At 35.3% G+C, this 27,438-nt stretch overlaps 1 protein-coding gene across 2 annotated transcripts in view; it reads right to left on the bottom strand.

Moving 5' to 3' along the window:
• Window positions 1-27,438, bottom strand: part of INTS6 (integrator complex subunit 6) — a 105,344-nt gene that overhangs the window by 77,174 nt on the left and 732 nt on the right. For both annotated transcript variants that reach the window (XM_014588327.2, XM_006140527.3), the window contains exons 3-4: window positions 26,792-26,941; window positions 4,222-4,311 (exon numbers count right to left, since the gene is read on the bottom strand). In XM_014588327.2, the coding sequence (XP_014443813.1) occupies window positions 4,222-4,311; window positions 26,792-26,941 (240 nt within the window). The remainder of the gene's footprint in view (window positions 1-4,221; window positions 4,312-26,791; window positions 26,942-27,438) is intronic.

Below are 27,438 nucleotides of genomic sequence, written 5' to 3' on the forward strand. Positions count from 1 at the left end.
ATACACCTAAAAAATAGCACCAAAAGATAAAATCTACCATGTCCGATGACATGGTTCTTGAGCAAAGGATATCAGATGGATAGAACACACAACTCTAGAAATAGTAACAGGTCACACTAGTAGCAGCCACAGCCAACCCAAGATTACACACCTACATCCACATCCCTAATGTGGAAATTACTGACGCACTCATTAAATAAATCTAAACAAGAATCAAGTTTGTGTTTTCGTTTTTTTGTTTGTTTTTGGAGAGCTTTTTAGCTATAGGGAGTGTGCACTCATCAGACAGACAGAGAGAGACAGAGACAGAAAGCGAGAAATCACTCCCAGGTGGGGATGACCACACAGCAATTCCTTCTCTTCCATTCTCCTCTCAGATCTTGGGTATGCACGCACGTGGGCCCGGCGTGAGTTTAAGCCACCGGGTCCCATACTTGAACCACGATCGACTACATGGGAGTTCAGCGACATGGCCATTACGCTAACTGCTGGTCCCAAAGAGAATCAAGTTTTGCCAAAAGCAAAGATCAGAAATTTGAAGAGACAAGAGATAAAAAAGCAAAATTCTGTTTGTTATTTCCTAGTAGAAACCACAACACAGATCATATCTAGCACATGTACACATGCTCATCATACACATATAAAATAGCAATAAAAAAGCATGTTCATGCTTTTCTATTAATTGAATGATTCCTCAAAGTAAATAACAATTTAACTATTGAAATTTGAATATTTCACAATAATTCACAGTGTAATAAAAAAATAAGAAACAATAATATGCACATATGGGGTAATTTTCCCTCTGCCAAGATTCATCTTGCTGGGACATTAAAGAAAAAAACATGCAAGAGAATCCAAGACATACCTATACTTGATCACCTCTTGTCTCTATAATCAAAACAAGCCTTTGCCTTAAAACAAATGAAACTTCAACCTCAGCTAGGAAGTAGCAGTACAGGACCAGTGTCAGAGTGGTGCAGGTGGGTACCATAATGAACTGCAGAACTAGAAGCCACCAGCCAACTGGGGAAGCAGATATGACAAGACCTTGTGGTGGGTGCCCCCACCCTCGCATGCGCACACCCTCTCATATAATTTTTTTTTAAAAAAAGGTAGCAAAATAATAAATTGTGAGTTTAGTTAACTATCAGAGTCTATACAACAATGTCTATAAACATTACTTTTAGGGGTCAATGCAAGTCACGCAGACTGCGAGGAGCACGAAGTCTTGACGTCCACTTGGCGTCCACGATCAAGGGTCCGGATGAACCAGGTGATGATCCAAACCCACAGGATCATGCACACCAGCACCCAAGAGCTACAAGACCTGCAGCCAAGCAAGAAGTTGCAAATGTGGTAACCCTGAGCCATTGCAGATTCAGCATTTACCCTCCAGTTCAAGGACGGGAGTGCTCATTGAGGTGGGCAGAAAAGAAATTTGAAGAGATGCCAATCGCGCACATCAAAGCATCCTACAACACACAGATCACAGGTAATCTCTGCCGCTAACCAGTACCTTACACATACTTCCTGTGACACAGAAGGGTTCCGGAATGACAAGATGGGAGCTGGCATTGCAGCACAGACAGCAGACATAGCTGCTGCAGGGAAGGGTGTAACCCATGTCTTAGTGATGGTGAAGGACCTGGGGCCAGGGCGCTTGTCTGCCATCAAAGGACTGACTGTAGGGGGCCTGAAAGTGATCTAGATCACATTCTACACAATGGCTGCCACCCCAGGTACGTCAGAGGCTGTGATGGGAAGGAAGCCTGCCTTGAACCCCACGTCAAGTCTTGCCTACAGCTGGACTTTGTAGAAAGTTCAACTGTTTGAGCAATCTCCAGAAGAGGGCTTGGGAGATCTTTCAGGCAGAAAGGGAAAGCTTTGCTTCCTTAGTAGTGGCCTTTGCTTGCTCCTGACTTGTGCCCCAGGCATGAGGCCATGCCTCTTTTATACAGGAGGGAAACTACAGGCACGGCTATGGCCCAAGCTCCTGCATTTGCTCTGAGGAAATAAAGGAATATCCGTACCAGCAAAATAAAAAACTTTAAAAAAAATTAAGTTCTGGGGGTCAGCTGGTGGCACAGTAATAATGCTATGCTGGGCCTACATAGATGCTGAGTTTGCATTCCAGGGCCTCCCTGTGCATGCTGGGTGTATGTATATATGTTTGTGATCCAGGCTAGCTAAGGCAGGAGGTGGATCGCAGCACGAAAACTGTCAGGCTTGTCTATCCTCTTGCTCTTATAGATGAAATCAATAAACTTTTAAACAAAGATGAATGACAGAATGGCTATAAGCTCTCTTCTCAGTACTGTGCTAAACACTATAGAAGATACAAGAGAACTAAAGGTAAAACCTCTGCTTACAAAAATATACTTCCAACCTTACTAGTGACATAGTTTTGGGTTACTGTAAACACACAGCTACATTTCTCCAAAATTTTTACCAAAGAAGAACCTAGGAAGAAAGGTGTACAATTCCCAAATGCATGCATGTTTCAAGATATTTTAAGTTAGATGGGTCTCGCAAAACAAATTTTACAAACATAACTAATCCATATATATATATACACACACACACACACACACACACACACACACACGAACAAAATATACTGTACCCCAAAGGGCATTTCAACAGAGGCAATAATAGAATGCCTTGAATGAATAATCTGACATGCAGGAATATTTCACAACAAAAAACAAATAACTCTTCAACCAAAATCATTAAAGGTAAAAACAAAACAATAAATCAAAAGACTTCTAATTCATACAAAATAAAGTTAAATGAAGATGTTATTATGGGTTCTATTGAGGGGAAAAAATCAATTTGAGAGTTTCAAATTCAAAGTGACGTGTATTGTTTATGTGTATAATGAATGTTTCTGATAGTGGCATGTCAACAAAGTCTAAGAAAGCCCCAAAACCCATTAAGTTCAGCCATGGAACATTCTAAGGCTGATAATTATATACAGACTATAAATTACTTAATTATGGATTATAATCTAAAATTATTAAAACAGATCATCTTAAATTATAAACCATAATTATAACCTACAATTTTTCAGCTCTATCTCCATAACTTATATTATAAATTCCCTTTAATATCAACTGTTCAAACAAAACAATTCTAGCTCTCTCAAATTAGGATCAAGCAATCACAATTCTTTACTAGTTCCAATGCTTTGTGATAGAACAATACTATGTACCTTTTTTTAGTCTACCAAGTAGATTCACATATAATATTTCATTTCAGACTTCCATCAATCCTATGAAGTCAAGAATTATTATCTTTATTTCACAGATAAGGAGAGATTTAGAGCAGTTTTGGCACTGGTATAAAGGTTAACAGCTAAAAAGTAGGTGGACCAAGACCAGACCCCACATATCCAGACTCCACGTCCAATTTAAATTCTACAGAGTCAACGTAAATGAAAATAATTCTAAGTTACCGAACTTAAAGACTATACTTTCCCTCCACTTAGTCAAACCCTTAAAAATACTATACAAATCAAAATTAAGATTCTGAAGCAAATGTAAACAGAAAACAAGGTAGTTTAAATAATCACCTTTCTATATCAGCATATGTTAAAAAACAAATACAATATTCAAGAGCAGTTCAAGTACTATAGTAAAATCACCTTAAATATTTTAAAAATCTCCTGTCCCCCCCCTGCCACACTAAATAACAACTCTGCATAATGTATGCTGATAAAAGTATAGAAAAGGTTAGCTATAAACTATTCATATTGCATTTGATTTAGATAAAATAAAAATGTTCAAGATCTTCACTTTTCTAGTCTTAACCTCTCCTCTTGGCTTTGTTATACTCAAGTCTAAGAGTCTCCACAGTGAAATACACATGACAATCTAGTGATATATGAGAAGAAATTACAATATTGTTTCCATTTTCTTAACCTGAAAATAAAAATTTATTTTACTGGTATTTATAATATGGACTGACACTATCACCTCACATAAACTCATAATTGGGGTGGAAAGTAGGCTCAAAAATCTCTCACTAAAGAAATTCTTAATCAAGATAATATACAACAACAAAGGAAAATGGACTCTTGGAGACAGATGACTGTATACAGAACCTACAAAAGGTGCATCAAATACAGAACCTACGAAAGGTGTCCAATAGCCTACGGAGCTTATATATATCAAGACTTTGCAAATGCATTTGCATAATCCATGTGATATGAACACAACTTACCTCATCCTGGACGCCACTAGTAGTTGTCAACTTACTCCCATCAGTAATTGTAATAATTATTGCTGGCTCCAAGAAAAAAGGATTTCTTCCCTATGATAAAAAAATAAATAAATAAACAAAATAAAACAGAAAGATCACAGCCAATTCTCAGAATAGAATACCAATAGTCCCCTTTTCTTGTTAATAAATTTTGCATATGGTATTATACTTGTTTATACATTTGAAAAAGGTTTAGGAGAACATGGAAACTAAACAGTGGTTAACTCTGACGATGTACTATCAAAGAAAAAGGTGAATTTTTTTACTTCATTATACATTTTTACATTGTTTTCATTTTTACAGTGAGCATTTATATTCACAAAGGTATTTCAGATTTGGAAAAATAAATTAAAATGTGAGTTTATTTCGGTGCAAAAAAATTTAGCATCCATACGTAGTTCTTTTTTTATTTTTTGGAGAGATTTTTGCTATACGGCGCGTGTGCTCGCCAGACAGACAGAGAGAGACATAGAGACAGAAAGTGAGAAATCACCCCCCAGGGGGGATGGTCACGCCACAATCCCTTCTCCATTCTCCTCTTGGGATCTTGGGCACGCACGCACACGCGCCCGGCGTGAGTTTTAAGCCACTGGGTCCGGAACGTGAACCACGGTTGACTACATGGGAGTCCAGCGACATAGCCATTATACTCACTGCTGGTTCCCTCCATACATAGTTTTTACATAACACACATTTCCATCAACTTTTTAAAGACCTCCCTCATAAGTAACTAAATATTTAATTTCTTAAGGACCCTGCAAATTACAATGATGAAAAGACAGTATTTTCTACGAAACTTCCTTAGAGAAGAAAGGAGGACAATAGGTAAATATTAGCACAATCCACCTAAAATCAAATATCTTGAACAAGTGGCTAGGTATCTGAGAGGAAGGATTAACTGTAAGAGCTAATCAAGTTAGTAGAACTAGTCTCTTAACCACCATACTACCTGGGGGGCCAGCAGGTAGTGTGGTGGTTAAGGCTCTGGATTCCCACATGGCAAACCACGTTTGAGTCCCAGACCCAGCGGCTAGAAAATCACAGAAAAGATAGGTAGGTAGATAGACAGACAGACAGACAGATATATAAATTAATAAATTAATTAAAAGAGCTAATCTCATGAAAATACTGGGGCTACTCTGAGCTTGATCAAACAACAACTAAGATAAGAAGGCAAAACTAAAAATAATATTAAAAATGCTTGGAAAGACAAGTATAAAAACAATGATAGCAAGGCTGACAGGTGGTGTGGGGGTTAAAGGCACAGTACTCCCACATAGCTGACCACGGTTTGCATCTTGGACCTGGAGCCTTGCTTTCTCACTTTCTCTCTTTGTGTCTTACTATGGCCAAATTTAAAATTACAATGATGATAAATAAAATAAAGGAAATAATTATTTTTTAAAATAGGAGTTATAATGAAAAATAATCTGTACAGCATAAAAACTTAAAAAAAAATGGTAGCAGAAGCAATAGAATGCAAGGGACAAAAACTGATAAGACACACCACCAAAAAAAAAATAAAAACCCTAATACTGTCAAATATATTGTATCTTCATTTCACCCTAAGCTAAAACTATGTTTATTCACTTGCTACCTTTTCAAAAATAAAACAGCAAAGCTCTTAAAGCCACCACTGCATGAGATCAAATATTTGCACGTACTGGGCATTCTGTATCACTTCCACATTTTAACATGAGTCAAAGTCAGATTTTCTAACCCAAAGTCTGACATCCATTCATTCTTATTCCTGAATAAGCACATCGAGAATTATCTTTCACATAATAAGTCATTTGTAATTAAAGAACAACAATCTACCATGTATTAGAGCCTTATGGATGATGATGCCCACTCAAAACTAATACACTAATACACTTTTTTGAAAACCACACTATAACTTGCATTGTATTATAACTTGACAAAAAGTCTGAGTTAATAAAATTAATTTAAGCTAAATTTAAACACTATAATAAGTTATTTTTCTTTTTTAAAAAAATAATTTATCTATTTAATTTTGTCACCATTATTTTTTTTTCACCTGATTAAGAGAAATAGACAGAGAAATGGAAAATGAGAAAGCAAGCTGCCAGATCCAGGACTCAAACCACAATTGACCATGTGGGAGTCCAGCACCTTAACCACTACGCCACCTGCTGGCCCACAGTTACTTTTTCTTAAAATAAAACTTTTAGCTAAAACTTTTCTACTATAACAACATATAAAGTGCACTCTCCAAAGAGGCTATTACTATATAGCAGTCTTGATAACAATAAAGCACTTACACTATCTCATTTAACCCTTAAAAAACCTGGAGAAGTAAAATATTCAGAGATTGCTACAACTGGTAGAGTTGTTAAAAAGGTGTTCAAACTCTTAAATCATCAGGTCTTTCTGCAGTCCCTGGGGATCCTACTGGCAACACTAAATTCTCTAGGCTCCAATTCTATCAGCATTGTACCACATTCACCCAACAATGGTGTTAACCAGGGCTTTAGTTTTTTTACTATAATCTATCTGCTGTAAAATTAACTATAGCAGGACTATTTCTTTACTTGTTTTCTATTGTTCTGTAATTTCATACCTACCCGTTTTTTAATGTATAAATCAATATACTTTTTCCAACATAGACACAGCACATCACAGTGTTTATGTTTAACTACTATATGACTTTAATCAGTTCTAAGAGTGTGTGTGTATATATGTGTGTGTGTATATACATAAAATAATATCAAGTTCTTCGAATAGCTTTAAATTTTATAAAACTTAAAAATCAAAGGAAGAAAAAATACAGAAAAACATGATAAACCTCATTGTTCCTATTATCCCCTATGCCAGGTGTAAGGTCTCTTTATAAGTTGAGAAAGCAGGGTCAGCAGAAGGTATAGCAGTTATGTCGCTGGACTCCCACATGGACGACTGTGGTCTGAGTCCCAGACCCAGTGGCTTGCAAATCACACTCAGCAAGAGTATCTGCCTGATCCTGGGAGGAGAATGGAGGGGAAGGGATTGGGGAGTGGCCATCTCCCCTAGAAGGGTGATTTCTTACTTTCCCTCTAACTGTCCCTGTCTCCCTGTCTCTCTAGAGACCGCATGCACCTAAGGCAAAAAAAATCTTAAAGAAAAAGAATTTAGTCAAGAATTATATTAAGAAAAACAACAGTTACTATAAAAGTTAGAATAATAAATTAATGTAGTCTATACTTAAAAGAAAGTTAATTTCTTCATGAAAGAAGAATCCCTATCTCTATTATATAAATGTTTGAAACTAACAAATTTACTTAAGCATACATTTCTAAGTAAGTAGCAGAAAGTGACCATTGCAACTTCTTAGAGTTAAGTTTTCTTATATACAAGTTTTGCACTGTTCTCACCTGCATTTCACAGATTTGCTCTTGGTGGCTGCATAATAAATAATTGACATCTTTATCAACATTATTGTTCATACAATAAACTAAAACACTGTTTTAGTTGTCTATCAGTATTAAGATATTTTTTCATGTTAAAAAAACTAAAAATGTTGGGATCCAGCAGTTAGTGTAATGGCTATGTCGCTGGACTTCCACGTAGTCAACCGCAGTTCGCGTCCCGGACCCGGTGGCTTAAAACTCACGCCAGGCGCGTGTGCATGCGTGCCCAAGATCCCGAGAGGAAAATGAAGGAGAAGGGATTGCGGCGTGTCCATCCCCCCTGAGGGGTTATTTCTCGCTTTCTGTTTCTATGTTTCTCTCGGGAGCACACAAACCCCATAGCGGGGAAAAAAAAAAAAAAAAACTCTCCAAATAAATAAATAAAACTAAAAATGCTGACATTTCAAGTCTCAATTAGTTATCATTTAATCACTGCAATATAATATGATTAGTTCTCTAGTGCCAAGGCTCTGTGGTTTAATAATTCTCAAATCCTTTTTTCTTTTCTTTTTTTTTTTTTTGGAGAGGTTTTCGCTATAGGGCACGTGTGCTCGCCAGACAGAGAGAGACATAGAGACAGAAAGCGAGAAATCACCCCCTAGGGGGGATGGTCATGCCGCAATCCCTTCTCCTCCATTCTCCTCTTGGGATCTTGGGCACGCACACGTGCCCGGCGAGGTTTTAAGCCACCGGGTCCGGGATGCGAACCGCGATCGACTACGTGGGAGTCCAGCGACATAGCCATAGCCATTACGCTAACTGCTGGTCCCTCAAATCCTTGTTTTTAAGAGCAACTATTTTACATTTTTATTCTAAAGTATGGCTATAAAGTTACTCAATTTGGGGGCAATTCATTAATATTTCCCTCGATATTCACCTCGGTCATAAAATTATAAATAGCCTTTATTATAATTACCCAGTACCTTAAAAACAAAATTAAGCTCTGCTAGGACAAACACTGCCAGTAGAGGGACTAGAAGTTTACTTTTCCCATTAGCAGAATAAATTCACATGTTTTAGTCTCAGAGCAGTGGTTTGAGGCTTAAAGAAATCTGTAGAGCTATTTATTAAGGGGAATCTTTTTTGTCTTTTAGAAAATTTGATTATAATATTGTTCAAAAGCTTCAAGTAAAAGAGTTCTGTCATAAAGTATTAAGTAAAAACTTGCACTGCCCAATATTATCAATCTCTCAACAACTGACTATCAAGATGTAAATTCAATTAAGGCACAAATCTCAAAAATATGAAAATTTTAATAATTATGGTAAGCAGATGTTACCTACTAGAACCTATTTTATTTTTACCAAAAAAAAAGTTTTGAAAATGTTAAAAACAAATTACTTTGAAAAGAAAATAATCTTGAAAATGTAAAAATCCGGTAATTTTCTTCAAACATAAACTAACCTAGATTCTAGGATCAAAACTCTTTCATTTTACCCAAGAAACTGAAAATACAGTGGGGGAAAAGGAACAAAAGAATTTTACTGTATCTGGAAACAGGACATAACTAAGCTTTTGAAGCAAAAGGAAGGCAGTTCTGAGCACTCAGTAAAAACTGTGCAAGCCTCCTTTGCTGTCAGACTAAAGGGCACACGTTTTCTTACAGGGCCACCATGGTCCATCCATCATGTATGTTAGTCATTTAAAGAATCATATAAAGGATACTTAAGGGCCTGTCTGTGCTACAATTTTCCTACTGTTTAAGGCTTCCACTGAAGGGAAAATGTGCACTGAGAATTAAGTCTGTCTATCCTGTGAAAGCATCTTCAATTAACCTACACCTACTATGCTGTAAGGTCTTTTACTAAATGCCAGGAAGTGATGGCCAACAGAATTCAACAAAAGAGATATTAAAATAAATAACCCCAGGCCATAGCTTATTATGGGGCCAGCAAGTGGCATGGTGGTTAAAGGCGCTAGATTACCACATGGCTGACCACAGTTCAAGTCCTGGACCTGGTGGCTTGAAAAAACTTTTTCTGTTTGTCTCTCTCTGGTCAAATTAAAAAAAATAACAAATGGAATTAATTAAATAAGTAAATAATTCTTTAAAAAAAAAATAGAGTAAAATAAAGTAACCCTAGGGCCATAGCTTATTATCAAGCAAGAAAAATAAAAAATGTCCAGAAATAGCTCGTGGTTTTTTCAACCCTAAAATTCTTTTTTCAAGTGCAACTGCAACAAGCAAAAATGTTTAAAAAAAATGGCAAGGGCTTCCTTGAAAGGTAAGTACTATATCATTAAAGTTTCTCATGCATACACTGAACAAGGATTTCACAGGATTGTTGTTAACGTTTTTAATGTTCAACTGCTAACAAGATGATCTCTAGGTTCCCTTTATTTAAATTTTTGTAGCATCAACATAGATAGCAAAAATATAAGCAAAATTAGTCTGTATTACCTATCCTATTACAAAAATAATAGGATAATTAATTTTGCTTATATTTAATCTATTACCAAAAATTTTTAAAAGGTGACAATATATGTTCCTCGTAAATATAAGAAACCATCTCATATTCATTTAGAAACTCTTTGATACTTAGCTATATAAATTCGTCAAAATTCATATTCTGTAATGCAAATATAGAAACATGGATATTAAAAATGATATTCTACTTTAAGCTGATTTCTAAAATTGCATACAAAGACCTATTCTACTTTAAGCTGATTTCTAAAATTGCAAAGAAACAATTCATACCAGAAAACATACCACTCATAATATTACTGATCATAATAAACACTGTTACAATACATATTTAGGAAAGCTTATTTTAATACAAATTTGCAAAGGAAATCAACTAGAAAAGACAAAGTTCTTTAGCTCAAGAGTCACTAACCCTCAAATATTTGCATATCAGTCAGAATTTTTTCCGTGTCTGCTTATTGCCTGTACTTTTGTATACTTAATAATTTTCTTTAAGTCAGTTCCAGTTTTAAGTCTCAAAGTATACCAATACTAGCTATGAAATCATAGTTTTGATGTGCTAATTAGATTTATCTCTTCACTAACTCAGTATCATGAATCCTGTTAATTTTTTTAAAGAATAGATAGGTTCATTAAATTATGGGGAAAAATACACAACTGGTTAATTACACATTCCAAACAAATATAATAATTATTTGAGTCAATAAAAGCCTGACAGGCTTACATTTAAATCAATATTCCAAAGCTGGAATTACAAGTTCTATGTTTGTTTTAGAATTCAGTAAGATTATTACTTTTATTGTTAAGATTGCAAGTGGTGTGGCGTGAGTCTTTTGATGTCAAACTCTAAAAAACGTTCATCCTAAGAAATCAGTACTTTTAAAATAATACCTTTGACTGTATACAAAAGATCTCCAAAGGATACATTATAAACTGATTAACCATTCTGACAAATGGAAGTGAGGCACTATAAAACTTTATAACACTTCAACTTTTTTAACCACGTGCATTATTATTTCATATTCAAAACAAATACTCTTCAAAATTACAATGTGTTTCATATCCCAAGATAGAACTTTTTTAAAAGAATTACTTAATTCCATTTGTTGTTATTATTTTTTAATTTGACCAGATAAGAGACAAAGAGAGAGAGAAAGGGAAAGCGAGAAAGCAAGTCACTAGATAGATCCGGGACTCGAATCGTGGTCAGCCATATAAGACTCCAGGACCTTTATCCACCACTCCACCTGCTGGCCTCCCAAAATAGAACTTTTTAAAAACTTGCTAGTGTATATAAAACTGGCCTTGAGGGACCAGCAGTTAGCGTAATGGCTACGTTGCTGGACTCCCATGTAGTCGAACGAGGTTCAAATCCCAAACCCGGTGGCTTAAACTCACACCAGGCATGTGTACATGCATGACCAGGATCCCAAGAGAATAGAGGAGAATGGAAGAGAAGGGATTGTGGTATGGACGTCCCCCTGGGGGGGTGATTTCTCGCTTTCTGTCTGTCTGTCTTTCCAGCGAGCACATTCACCCTATAGCAAAAACCTCTCAAAAAATTAAAAAAAATAAATAAAAAATAAATAAAACTGGCCTCTAAGGATATATTAAGGTATCGGGGCCAGCAGAAAGGTGCTGAGTTCCCACACGACTGGCCATGGTTCTAGTCCTGGACCTGGTGGCTTGCTTTCTCACTTTCTCTTTCTTTCTCTCTCTGTCTCTGTCTGGCCAAATTAAAAAAACAATATTAACAAATCAAATTAAATATATTTTTTTAAAAAAAGAATACATTAAGGTAAATAACTATAGAAAAATGTTAAAATTTCACAATAAAAGAAATATATTTTTAGTTTTAAGTAATTCTATTAGACAATCATATACAATTCCTTTATTCTATCATATAACTCCTTAAATTAAAAAATATAACAGAATTAAAACTAGATAAAATAAGACTTGAGCAAAAATAGGGGGATAGAATCCCATAAAGTTATTTTTATATAATGACTAAGGAATAACATCCTGGAATTTGATTTAAATAATAGACCGAATAGTAATAGTGTAGTAAGTAGTAAGAAATAATTCACCATAAGAACTGGAAAATTAGGAAAGCTTGACTTTGTGATAAGATTAACATTAAGGAAACTCCATAACTGACAAGGCTAAGTATAAGTGCAAAACTGTAATATAAATTTATATCTATATAATACTAATATCTAGTAATTTGGCAAGATTTTTGAGTTTTACATTTGCACTGGAGTCTAAGATCTTGAAGATCACTTTACAAACAGCAAACGAATGGTGTTTATGCTAGCATAGAAATGGTAATGAAAATGGCAGAAATATAAATACAATTTTATTTAAGAAAAAGTAACATTTTTGGATTTAAAAAACTAATAAATCTTGGGGACCAGCAGTTAGCATAATGGCTATGTCGCTGGACTCCCACGTAGTCGACTGCGGTTCAAGTCCCGGACCCAGTGGCTTAAAACTCACGCCGGACGCGTGTGCGTGCGTTCCCAAGATCCCAAGAGGAGAATGAAGGAGAAGGGATTGTGGCGTGGCCATCCCCCCTGGGGGATGATTTCTCGCTTTCTGTCTCTCTGTCTCTGTCTGTCTGGCGAGCACACGCGCCCTTTAGCAAAAACCTCTCCAAAAGAAAAAGAAAAAGAAAAAAACTAATAAATTTATTATACTAGATTGATTGGGAAATAATAACTTGAGAAAAAAATCATTTCAGGAAAGCATGTCATGATAAACATGTTGGAAACATGGCAGAAAAGGTTAAGAAAATAAGTAAACAAAAGCCAAAATGTAAACATATTCTCAGACAGGTAAACAAAAGTTACACAGCAAAAATGCTGAAACTTAATTTGATCTCAATGGATTATTCAAATCTGCCAGTTCTCTCGAGTAATCATTTCCTTGAGTTCTTGTTGACTATGAAACCTTACAGCTATAACCTTCACAAGTCAGTTAAATCACATCTTGATCTCAGCAATGAACTTAATTTTAAACACTATATCAAACAGACCTTAAATGTAGGACAAAGAGAAAGAATCATTCTGACTACTCCCTTAACAGCCACACTAAGAAATACACTCCTGGCCAGCCAGTGGTGTAGTGATTAAAGCAGCCAGATTCCACATGACCAAGTGTCCAAATCAAGTCCCGGAGCCAGCAGCTAGGAAAACATGCCACAAACGTGTCTGTGTATCTCCTTTTCCAAGAAGAGAAAGGAGAAAAAGAGACTGTGGTGTGGCCATTCACCCCTCCCTCTGTCCCTCTGGCAAATACATACATCTTATAGTAAAAATAAATAAATAATAATAATAAAAGCATGCCCTCAAAAGACTCAATCATGCACACAAATCACAGCTGTCCTAAAGAAATTATGGAATTCTATGACAACCTTCTACATAATCTGCTTGAACACTACAATTCGAAATGAAGAGAAACTGTCTCATATGGGTTGAACATCCCTAATCAGAAAATCTGAAATCCAAAATCTGAAGTTGTCCAAAATCTCAAACTTTCTGAACACCAATATGATACCATAGGTGAAAACTCTAATAGTGACAGGTCAAACTGTTGCATTTTAAAATATGTAATATTTCCTGGGACCAGCAGTTAGCATAATGGCTATGTCGCTGGACTCCCACGTAGTCAACTGCGGTTCACGTCCTGGACCCAGTGGCTTAAAACTCACGCCGGGCACGTGTGCATGCATGCCCAAGATCCCGAGAGGAGAATGGAGGAGAAGGGGTTTCAGCATGGCCATCCCTCCTGGGGGGTGATTTCTTGCTTTCTGTCTGTTTCTCTCTGTCTGGTGAGCGCACGCGCCCTTATAGCAAAAACCTCTCCAAAAAAAAAAAAAAAAGTAATATTTCCTCCAGGCTATGTGTATAAGGCATATATGAACATAAATAAGTTTCATGTTTAGACTTGAGTACAATCTCCAAGATATCTCATTATGTATATGCAAATATTCCAAAATCCAAATCTGAAAACAAATGTGCTTTTGTTGGCACAGAAACAGTAAAATCCAAAATCTGAACCACCTCTGGTCCTAAGTATTTTGAATAAGGGATACTCCACCTGTAAATGTTTCAGAACAGCAAAGTGAGCAATAAAGCATCAAATTTTTAAAAGGAGAAATTCATGATAAGCACTTGGAAACACTCTTACAATATATTGTTTCCCATATGCTATGGCGTAAGGCCAATCTGAAAATAACTTAATTGGGTAAGACATAATGTGTGATAAGTTGTAAGGGGCCCTGCTTTGTAAAAACAAGTATTTTTCATTTGCTAGGAAAAAATTGTTGGTAGCTCAATTTCACTAAGAATTTTTTTTTTAGAAGGAAATACTTAAATTTCTCAAAATCTATTACATAAGTATATGTACTTAAGTAAAAGTTTCTAAGAATCCATTCCTGCAAGATTCTGATTTAAATATTTATTGATGCTTGTACAAAATACCTTCCTACTTATTGTTACAAATACTTCATATAACATGTTTACAAATTTAAATTTTCACAATAAATGACATTTTTGGGAAACAGAAATCCAACCACATAATATCTGAACCTATCCTTACAAATTTTTTTAATGAATCTTCATATCTATACATACAAATTCAATAGTTTTACCTTAGAACTGTGCTTCATGAAGCAGCAGATGTCACATACGGATAAGTGCACAGACTGCTACATGTGGCTATAGCTCATTAAAGTGGAAATGCTAAGAAACAAAGATAGCCCTTTTTTACATTAGAATTTGCAATCAATGTAATCCTGTTTGAGATTAGACATTATTCATGCTGAATTAACAATAAAATTGAAAATAAGAACTTTCTGGGTTCCCTTCAATACAGTGGTTAAATACTATACACGAGAACTGGATCCTACATAGCTAACCATGGTTTGAATTCCTACCAGGGAAGCTTGAAAAACACACTGCATGGGTATGTGTGAGTAGCCCAAAGCATCGTGGAATGGAGAAAAAAGGATTATAACAGGACTATACCCCACTAGGGGGTGCTTTATCTCTTTTTCTCCTGCAATTAAAAAAAAAAAATTTTTTTTAACCATTCTACGACCCTATCTTTTTGACAAAATCTCTTTGATTCTTCTAATTTACTGATTTGAGAAGTGGAACTGCATAACTAAAATTCAAAATTTTACTTTCACCTTCACCTGCCAAAAGCACATAAATGACTCAGAACAACTTATACATTATAGAGACCAAGAAGATATCACATTGCTAATTCCCAATGATAAAAAATAGTATACATTGCTGTTATCTTGCAGATTGACTTTGTAACATCATCCACTATCACTTTCAGCTTAACCTTAGACAATACACTGCATACTCAACCATCTTCCATGTATTTAAAATAAGTTTTTAGTTTTCAGAATAATTGTTTAGATATTTCCAGTTGAAATTCCAGAATCATCACAAGTCTTTGTTTCCTAATATCTAACTACACCCATTAGCTTTTAAGAAAGTTTTCCTTTAATTTACCAGTCCTATCATTGGCTATCACCAAATGTTAAAACTACTACTGATTTACCCATACACTCAGAACTCTCTTCATATCCAAAACAAAGTGTTGTTGATGATAAAATACTTCCAAGGACCTTCACCAGAGTCTCAGAACTTATTTGGTCACAACTAATGGATGGAAAATGTTGAAATGTCATACTCTCTTAAGGTACAGAAAAAAAAAAAGGCAAGAGTATGTAGGGTCTAAAATTAATTTTGATAAGACTACTCTACTAGACTAATACAAATTTGTCCTCTGGTTACAACTAATATTCTTAATTATCAGATTTTAAAATTACTTTCATGTGCAAATAGATCTCTTAATATGCCAATAATCAAATATTGAATCACATATACCCTAAAAAATAAGTATCTTCATACTAAAAATCTTCTAAATGTATTCTGTTATATCATCTCCCATATAAATCTACACAACAAACAATAATACATTTCACACTTGGCTTTTTTTCTAGATAAGAACATCCTTCCCTACCATGCCATCCCTACCATCACCAATCAGAATTCTAAAATATAAAATTACAAATCTCTAGAAATAGACTTTGTTCTAAATTTCCTCAAATAGGGTAAAATCTTTCTTGCTTTGAAAATCAAATACGTGTTGTTTATTTTTTTTAAAGTACTCACTTATCAAACTTTTGCTGCAAAGTAAATTGATATTTTTGGGAAAAGACTTGTAGGACTAAGGGGAAGGTATTTTCAGAGCAAACTACAGAGCTTCAATTAAAAAACATTGTTTCCTAAGCCAAGGAATTTTACTTTAGCTATAACCACTGGATAACAAATTCTAGCTTCTTGTGATGAATGTACATTGGGTTATAGAACAGCCTTTATTCTGTTTTTGTCAAAGGTTTCACTTTTTTTTGATCTTGTTAAGTGCATGCTAGAACAGTGGGGATGAAATCATCAACAACTGAGTTCCCAGCATGTGCTTGATATGCACTTTCCTAGATAATTAACAAATATTATTCCTTATCCTTACAAAAATTTTCTTAACAAATATTATTCCTTATCCTTACAAAAATGATCTAGATTGGAGCCGGCAGGTGGCATGGTGGTTAAGGGCTCTGGACTTCAACATGGCTGACTGCAGTTCAAGTCTCAGACCTGGTGGCTTTATTTCTTGCTTTCTCTCTCTCTGTCCTTCTCTGGTAAATTTTTTTTTTTTAAATAAAGTTAAATAAACTAATTCTTAAAAAAAAAAAAAGTTCTAAGTTGATATTAACGCCATTTTGTATATAAAAAATTTGAAACTCAGAGAGGTTAAGGGACTTGTCAAAACAACATAAGCCAGTTAATGGCACAGCCAGGCAAAGCAGTTCTTTAAGTATCCCCACACTGCTTGTTTTCAAAAAAGCAGAATAAAAACACACTGTGCACCCATAATTTCAGGGTTTTTTTTTTTTTTTAATCAAAAATCAAAGGAAATTCACAAAAATACCACTAGGTTGTGTTACCAAAAAATACATTGTACATCACTTAATCTTCACTGTACTACTAGACAGATCCTTTCATCCCATTTTTCTTTTGTGGAAACTGAAGCTAAGAGGCTAGATGAATGCCAGGAACTCACAGGTAGAGTGGGAAATCATAAACAAAGTCAGATTTTCCTAAATCCTAAAACAGAATATTTAAGAGATTTGTAAAATTACTTTATGTCAAAGAAAAATATCACAGTTTCATAGTGAAACTGCCCACGTAAAAAGTTATCATCATAACCCTAATACTGGGTGGCATACTACATTAGAAAAGTCAACTAACCTCTATGTTAACTACATGAGAAAATTAATAAACCATGAAACGCGGGGTCAAAAAGTGTCATTACACATATATGTATATTAGATTCTAGACCTTTTCATCACAATGGAATAAAATCTTGTCAACTACCCCCTGAAACCCTATTCTTACTTTTTTCCATACAAAGGTAAGGAAAGAATTCAACTGAAGCTATTAATGTAACAAACAGCATTTAGATGAGAGTGTTACAAGGAAGGCTAAATGTAACACAGTGACAAAATGAAATGCCCAGTTTTCAAAAAGGAGTTTAAAGAATTCATATTGCATTACAGGAATACAAACACAACCTAAGAAAGTATCTCAGATCTACTGGTCATAACTTTAAATAAAATGTTTTTAAATAATATTTAAATCATGAAAAAAAAACCCTACAAAGTCTGTATACTTATTACCTAACCAATTATAATCTTTAAAACTATTTCACAATTGTGAAGAAATTAAGCATATTAAACTTTTGAGGCCTTACTTTCTATAAAATGAGAAAGATAAAGTAAACTTCGAAAATCACTTCCATTTTAACACCCTATGAAATAATCACAATAAAACCAAATATATCTAATAAAAAGTTCTGCCAGTAGATGCAAAAGTTCAATACTTTTTTAGAAGTGTATATAAAAATTTAGTGAACTTCAAACTTGAGTTTTGTGTACTTAAGTCTAAGTAGCTCAATAAAAAGGTTGGGAGAGCAAAGAGGGTTCAGGGAACAGACAAACCAAACCAAAACCAACAACTTCAGTATTTTGTTTGTAGTCTGGCAACTATGCTTAAATTATATAGATTAACTATAAGGCTAGGGACCAGCGGTTAGAGTAATGGCTATGTCGCTGGACTCCCATGTAGTCGACCACGGTTCACGTCCCGGACCCGGTGGCTTAAAATTCATGCCAGGCGTGTGTGCATGTGTGCTTAAGATCCCGAGAGGAGAATGGAGGAGAAGGGATTGAGGAGTGGCTATCCCCCCTGGGGTGTGATTTCTCACTTTCTGTCTGTCTCTGTCTGGCGAGCGCACACACCCTATAGCAAAAACCTCTAACAACAACAAAAAAAAATTATAAGGCTAAACAATAATAATGCTTATATAAGAACAAGAACATTATGGGACCAGCAGATGGCATAATGGTTACATCGCTGGACTCCCACATGGCTGACCACAGTTGAGTCCCAGACTCTGTGGCTTAAAACATACTGAGCGCATGTGCGTGTGCACCCAAGATCCCATGAGGAGACTGGAGAAAGGACTGTGGTGTGGCCATTTGCTCAGGAGGTGACTTCTCACTTTCTGTCTGTCTCTCTGGCGAGTGCACATGCCCTATAGCACAAAATCTCTTATAAAAAAAGGAAATTACTTTTTTAAAATGGGGAATGGCAAATGTGGGCACTGATCAACTGAATAAAAACAGAAATATAAGGCTATTAACGTACGTTTTACTACATAGTATAAGTCTGAGTGAAGGTTATGATGGCTGAAGATATTTTAACTATTTAAGAAACGTGTCAATTTATAAAATATTATGTAAGCTCTTTGAAGAAATCTATGACACAAACATAGCTGAACAACCCCTTTAGGTAGTTCTGACAACAAATAACCTTAAATCAGTACAAAATACTTTAAGAAATTCTTTCATTCAAATATTAACTTGTTCCTGGTCTTTTAATTTTCAGTAGTATATAATTAAATACATAATTATTGACATTCCTTTACACAGAGAAAATATACTTCTCTTTAACGAAGATGCAGAACCTATTACTTTTGCCTTTTGCACATAATAGTTGTTCTCAGCTATTTCTAATGAAGAATTTTGAAAGATCATGACTGGGCATTTATTTATTTTTTGATTCTTTAGAAAACAGAAGTAAAGGGAGCAGCAGATGGCATAATGGTTATGTCACTGGACTCCTACATAGTTGTCCCCGTTTGAGTCCTGGACCTGGTGGCTTAAACCTCACATTGAGCATGTGTGTGTCTGTCCAAGATCCAGAGAAGAGAATGGAAAAGAAGGGATTGTGGTGGGCCATCCCCAGGGGGTGGGGGTAGGGGGAATTTCTTGCTTTCTGTTTCTCTGTGTCTCTAGTGAGCACCCTATAATAAAAATCTCACTCAAAAAAAGAAAGAAAAAAAAAAAAGAAAACATAGTATAAAATTATGAAGAAATAATGTAGTAAAACTTTTGAAAAAATGGACGTCTTGGGGCCAGCAGGTGGCGTGGTGGTTGAGGGCACTGGACTCCCACATGGTCAACTGCAGTTCAAGTCCTGGACCTGGAGTCTTACTTTCTCACTTTCTTTCTCTGTCCCTCTCTGGTCAAATTAAGATAAATTAAAATAAAGTTAAGTAAAATAATTCTTTAAAAAATACATAAATAAAATAGGAGTCTTGAAGTATTCTTTTTCATTTAAATTGTCACCATTAAAATGAATGCTCGATAGGAAATAAATCATATCTATTTAATACTTTTGAATTCAGTAATATCTTGTTAAAATACCACTAGATTTATCCAACAGATGTGCTCCAAAAGGTTCCTTTCAAATCCAATGTGTAAATCTGATCTGAAATGTACTGGGAGGGGCCTCCCTATCTGAAAGAATCCTGAAGCATGTGCTTTTGTCATGCATTTTTGTCCTGCAAAGGAGTGACTTTCTCACTTACCTGCTGAGCTATTTACATTCAGTTTTCATTAAACATATTTTGCTTAAAGTACTATCCCAAGCTTATCAACTGTAACTGCAAGAACTTTAGTCCAATTACATTATTTACGTCTCTTTCACAATTGCTTCCTTAGGACAAAATACAAAGGCCAAGAAAAAAATGTACTTAATATGCTACTAGGAGATTTTAAAGTGTGTAAAAAATGCTTTAAAATGCCTCTAATATTTTTGAAATTGTAATTTCTAATTTAAAGATGAAAAAATAAAACCAGAATAATCTACTAGGAGAAAATTATGCTTTGTGTCTACTGAATTCTTCATAAGTTTTGAAGTACATTTTAAATATATCATCCCATTTAAACCTCTCATCAATTCTAAAATAAGGGGACAATGGCTTCATTATTGCCAACTTGGAACAAGCAGCAGAGGCACAGGGTGGTAATGTGACTGCCAATGTTACACAATAACTCAATGGCAAGGTCAAGACTAGAAATATGATTTTTGTATTTCTGGTAATTGGTCTTCCTTTACATAATAAAGATTGAGAAAAAATGTTTATCCAAGTTTGACTGTAGAGTCCCTTCTCCATGGATAACAACTGGAAATACTTTCTAGGGAGTTTAAAAGTTCAAGGACTTGTCAAGACCATTCAATAGAGAAAGGGCAGTCTTTGACAAATAAATAGTACTGGTGGAACAGGCTATCCACATACAAAAGAATGAAGTTGTACACTTACCTTCTGACACATGTAAAACCTAATCCAAGATAGATCAAAGACCTAAGCACAAGATCTAAAAGTATAAATCTTGTAAACAAAAACACAGAGATTGATCAATGATTTGACAACGATTTTGAGAATATGACACCGAAAACACAGGCAATAGAAGTAAAAAACTAAACTACATCAAAATGAAAAACTGCAAAGGACACAAAGTGAAAATGCAAGCCACATAATGGAAGAAAATAATTGTAAGTGATGCTATCAGGTAAGGGGTACATATGTAAGAACTCCTACAACTCAACCAAAAAAAAACAATTAAAAATGGACAAACGACTTAGATATTTCTCCAAAAACAGTATAAAAATGGTCAACAAGCAGGGACCAGCAGTTAGCGTAATGGCTGTCACTGGACTCCCACATAGTCGACCACGGTCCGAGTCCCTGACCCGGTGGCTCAAAACTCAACGACGGGCGTGTGTGTGTGCGTGCCCAAGATCCCAAGAGGAGAATGGAGGAGAAGGGATTGCAGTGTGACCATCTCCCCGGAGGGTGATTTCTCACTTTCTATCTCTCTGTCTCTGTCTGTCTGGCGAGTGCACGCGTCCAATAAGGTCAACAAGCATATGGAAAGATACCAACATAAATAACTAAGGAAAGGAAATTAAAACCACAGAAGCAATCACCTCATGTCCATTAAGATGACTAATTAAAAATTTTCAAAAATCTTTTTTTTAATTAAAAGAAAAAAGTGTTGGCAAGGTTGTGGAGAAAATGTAATCCTTAGGTACTGCTGGTGGGAATGTAAAGTGCTGCGACTATTATAGTAAATAGTATGGTACTGTTTTGAAAATTTAAAAATGAAATTACCAAATGATCCAGCAATTCCACTTCAGCATATATATCCAACAGAACTAAAAGGAGGATCACAAAAAGATATTTGCTGTTTCTTGCAGCATTATTCACAACAGCCAAGGGGGAGAAGTAACATAAGTAACCATCAACTAATGAGTGGATACACAAAATATGGAATATTTGCATGATGAACTCTTCAACCTCAAAAACAATTATGTCCTGATACATGAAATAAATGGATGAACCTTGAGGACATTATGCTGAATGAAATAAGTCAGTCACAAAAAGATAAATTCTGGATGATTACACTTACATGAGTTACCTAGTGAGCACAAATTCATAAAAACAGATCATGAAAATAGTGACTAGCAGGGATGGGGATAGAGGGGAAAATAGGGAGTCATCGTGTAACAGGTACAGTTTCAATTATGCAAAATGAAAGTTTTGGATGTCGACTGCACAACAATATAAATATACTTAACACTACTGAACTACACACTTAAAAATGGTTAACATGGAAAATTTTATGTTTTTAACACAAATTTTTTTACTTAGGGGACTTGTAAAATACCATTCACCACTGTGCTTACAGTTCATATTAGCTCAGTAGCATATTAAGTGTAGCAATCTACTTTCATTTGTAAAGATGTCTAGGGTTTAATAAATAACAAATTATTATTAATATATTTTTTGACAGCTTAAGATAAACCAAACACCCAGATGGGAATCAAATTTCCACTACACTTCACTTGCTAACATGAAAAGAGAAGCCCAGTGGTCAGCATGTGGCATGGTGGTTAAGGTGCCAGAATCCCACATGGCCAAACACAGTTCAAATCCCAGACCCAGTAGCTTAAAAATCAGGCCAGGCATGTGTGTATGCGTGCCCAAAAACCCAAGAGGAAAATGGAGCAGAAGGGATTACAGCATGGCCACCCCGTCCCTCTTGAGGGGGTGATTTCTCACTTATCCTGTTTTTCTCTAACAAGCATATGTACCCTATGGCAAAAACCTAAAAAGGGGGAAAAAAATTAGAAGCCCACGTTTTGTACTACCTAATTATTAAATGAATACTACATAGATAAGGGAGAAAAAGTAGGTAGTCTTAGAAGTATACACCTGAATTATCTAAGCTCACAAATATCTTTGTTAAAAAATAAAATTGGTTAAATTATTCTCCCTATGAATCATCAAATTTGACCTTGTTTAAAAGTCACTAATTTTTTTAAAGAATTATTTTATTTGATCCAATATTATTTATTTTTCAATTTTTCTAGAGAGACACAGAGAGAAAAAAGGGAAAGTGAGAAAGCAAGCCACCAGGTCCAGGACTCAAATTACAGTTGGCCACATGGGAGTCTAGTCCACCATGCCACCTACCAACTCCAAAGTTACTCATTTTCAAAGAGGAAAACACTCAGAACTGAAAATCCTCAAAATATTAAGCATATATTTTGTCTCCTTTAAAATAAAAATAAAGAACTGTCTTCACTAAGGGCACATAGTAAGTCAGGTAGGTACTGTTCAAGTCCTGAAACAATCTAGTCACTACTAGTGAGTACTGGGGGCATAGAGTCAAGCTAGTGACAAAAATAATCAACTGATGGCCAGAGTTAAGATTTACCAGCTAATCTGAACTGGATCAACTGATGGCCAGAGTTAAGATTTACCAGTGAATCTGAACTGGATTAAAAAAAAAAAAAAAAAAGACAAGGTTGAAAATAGAAAACAGAATGATTTGGAACAAGATAAACCATTCTACATATAAAACTTTAATCAGAACTCTCAAACTTTAAACACTTCCTAATTTTAGATATTAAGGCTAATTCAGATTTCTGGTAGCTCTCAAAGTATGGGTATTATATGAAACGCTGTTGAACATGTAAAAAACAATTTATCAAATTTATGTGCAATAATAAGCATTTGAGTAAGACACTGCTATAAAAAGACTGATTGGAAGCTACACATTGTTACATGACTGTAGAAATATGAGTTAATGGTAATGATTGTCACAATTAAGTATTTATAAAGACTTCTATAAGCACAGATTTTTTAGTGTGCTATCTGAGGTGCTTGAGAAAACATTCACCAAGAATCCTTCTTTTTTCCCAGCTACTTTAACCTTACTGACCACAACCCTGGAAATACCTCAAAAGATGCTTTATTGTTAGGTATGCTAACTAAACAAATGCAATATATCATAGTTATTAATACCCTTACAATTGTTTATGGAAAAATCATACATGTGCATGTATGTTGAGTTAGCCACATAAACACACAAATACACACATATATACACATTAACCCACATTTAGATATTCAAGAACATTAATTCAAAAACTTACATCGTTTCTAAGATTCTATAAAATAGGTATGTTCAGTCTTCTATTAACCTCACCTTTTCTCATTTCCTTAAACTAATGAAGTTATACACATGAACTTAGTACTGGGGCTCCAGAGATCCTAGTATGAAGCATATGAGGGCGAGTATGTAACACTTAAGTTACAGAATAAAGGTAGTTGGAAGAAAACAGACAGATACAAAGTGCTTTTATAAAGAAAAAATACACGAATGGTATTTAGAAGTACTTGAGACTTCTAAAATTCCTGACAATTTATGGTAAATTTATCATTCTATTAAGAATGGAAAATTTATAAGACATCAAGAAAAAGTAATTGATGTTATATTAATACATATTATCATTAATTATTATTAATATATTATTAATGTAATTTTCTGGGAAGATGTTTTCTTATAATTGGATACTTTACTCAGTTGTTTGCATTTGGAAATTGTGGCTTATTTTATGCTAGTATCATCCTTACGTGCCAAATTCAGGACAATGCATTATTATTACTCATTGCATCTTTGCTTATTCATCAAAATAACTGAGAAGCACCATCCCTTCCCACTGTTTAATTTATAAGCCCTAAACATGCAAAAGCATTACAATCTCCAGACTTTTCTACTGGTCAAAGTGGTATAGCACTGAAGGACCACCTTCAACCTCAAACTCTCTGTGGGTTTTAGAGAAAAGAACTAAAGTGTTCTCTGATGGAAGATAGCAACTGGGAAAAGGAAAATACATGTTTAAGTTAAAAATATCCTCAATTTCTCCATAACAAGCAGTTTCCCTAAGGAAGCACCTAAGAAAAATTTTTAATCAGTAATCTAGGAGGTCTGTCTATGTGTCCAAATGCCTTTCCAACTTATGAAATACGAAGCAGAAAAGCAGGACATTAATGGTTTTACTATACACTGACAACCAGATAAAGTAAACAAGCAATGACAAGCCTCAAATTTGTCCCTGAACTCAAAATTTGGGATAAGCCTATAGCCGTATGTATAAAAAAGGAATGTGAAAAGATAAGAAGACCCTCATTATTTTACAGAAACAAACAAAAAATTCATGGCATATCTGCCTAAATTACTAAGTTGCAAAATAATGCAGCAGAGAAAATGGAAAAAATAAGATTAATATGGTAAGAAAAATGTATTTTCCTAATTAAATGATTGAACTTCAGTTTAGTAAAGTGACTCAGATTGCCATGACTTCAAAAAGTTTATGGAAAATGGAATTAACACAAGTTTACTTTGGTCCAAAATGATTGAAATCCATGTGGTTCTGTAGTATGAATTTTCCATGAACTTTATGAAGACAACCCTTAACAATGTCCTCAGTCTTTCCATGACGAGCAGTTTTTCTAAAGAACCACCCTAAGAAACATTTTTAATAGATGGTAGGTGAATGTGTCCAAATACAATAGGACTAAATTCAACCATTTCCAAAGATGCTTAGATACTGAAGTTCTCCGTAGAGAGTGTAAAAATGTCTAAAACAAAGGAACAATTCCATCTCCTTCCATATAAAGCAAATCCAAGTTGTAGTCATAGGAAGAACTTTCCTAAGAGTGTCAGACTCATGAAACTTGTGGATTATGGAACTGGAGAAAAGAACACAGTGTACACCTAAATATATCATTATGGTAATAGTGCTTTGCACAACATAAGGATTGAACTCCTTGAGTATATTAGCCCTTTGTTACTGTGTAACATTACACGTTCTTTATTATCTTTTATTTCCAGGGTAGTAATATAAAAAGTTGTAACAGACCACTTTGCATCATTCCTTAGTGAACCATCAGGTGATTCAAAGCTTGTCTCATCCTCAAATAGATAAAAGCAAGTACAATAAAGGGACTTAAGAAGGTTAAGAAAGGAAGGGTTCTTTTATATTTTCCAAATGGCCTTTTTCCAAGAGTTTGGAATACTGAAAAAAATTAAGAAGGAACCAGCAGATAGCATAATGGTTACTCATTTAGTTGACCACGGTTCGAGTCCCACACCTGCCAGCTTAAAACTCAAGTGAGTGTGCATGCATGCCCAAAATCCCGAGAGGAGACTGGAGGAGAAAGGGTTGTAGCCCAGTCATTTCCTCTGGGGAGTGGTTTCTCACTTTCTGTCTCTCCAGTGAGGGCACACACCTTACAGCAAAAACCTTTAAAAAAACAAACAAAATCCTCTGGATCTGCCATTTAATTCAGAATTTCCTCCTGTAATAATTGTTTAACTATGTTGCTAATAGTTGCATGTGCTTCAAAAGGAGAAATCTTTTTCTCCAGTTATTGCACTCCAGTGAAAATCTTACCTTACAGAGCAGTTATGTCACATGGTTAAATTGAACCCTTATGTAACAAATAGAATACTTTCCTCTTTTTACTTAATATAGACATGATGACCACTAATCAACTAGTGTCTGCAAACCATCGAGATAGTTGCGCACTACTTGGCCTATGGGGAGAGTGTTAAGAGCAACTGAGTAAGGTGAGGCAGGATGTTTTCTCTTTTATGTCTTTAGTGAACTTCTAAGGGACTAAAATCAATGTCATGTCAACTATACAGCAAAGAATCTGAGTTAAGAATCTGAATTCAAATGTATTTTGAGGAAAAATGAGGGATTTAAACCATATACTGCAGGGTGAAATTTTCACTATGTACACACTGTCTTAATTTGAAATGTTTTATATTTGCATTTCATATAATATTGTTCTGGGACCGGACAGTGTATTTCCAGAAAATGAAAAATCAACTATTGTTCCACCTTAATATTCAACCTACCTGCCCATAGTTGTCTATGCCAGTTACTAATCTATTTAAATTTAATAAATCAAAAGCTGTCCTTAGGGATTGGCCAAGAGTCGTTAGTCCTTCAGCCTGAAGGTTTTTCAATTCATTCATAAACGTTGCATGGTTTTCTTTCCATCCAGCCTGAAAAGAAAAACGTAAGAATTTTTTTTTTCATCTTTAAATGCCCTTACAATCTGACATTCACCAAGCAGCTGCTTCATTTGGGTTGCATGGCTTCGTTAACTTCACTTTGGATTGGTGTGGTTTGTTTAACGTGTTAGTACTGTACCACTGCTGAGAAAACTGCCCCAAAGCTGGCCAAGAATAAACCTGCCTGCTCTAAAGCTTTTGGTAGCTTACAGCCTTGACACTTTAAAAGTTCACCGGGAAATTTACTACCTGACCTAATACCCAAAATCTGGGGGTATGAAAGCACCAGTGGACAGCAGACCAGAGCAGGACTTCTGAAGTAAACCCAGAGCTATCTCACTGGCCCGCCACCCTCTTAGGAGGGACCGAGGATGACCAAGCCTCGAAGCCCCCCATCCTGCTCCCTGGTCCAGCAGCCAGGGTCCCCTTTAATGCAAACCCAGGCTCGGCGCGGCCGGGGCCCGGCTGTCACTCGGGCTAACTTGAAT

Source organism: Tupaia chinensis, unplaced genomic scaffold (genome assembly GCF_000334495.1).
Source record: "Tupaia chinensis unplaced genomic scaffold, TupChi_1.0 Scaffold000037_20, whole genome shotgun sequence".
NCBI classification, from domain to species: domain Eukaryota; kingdom Metazoa; phylum Chordata; class Mammalia; order Scandentia; family Tupaiidae; genus Tupaia; species Tupaia belangeri.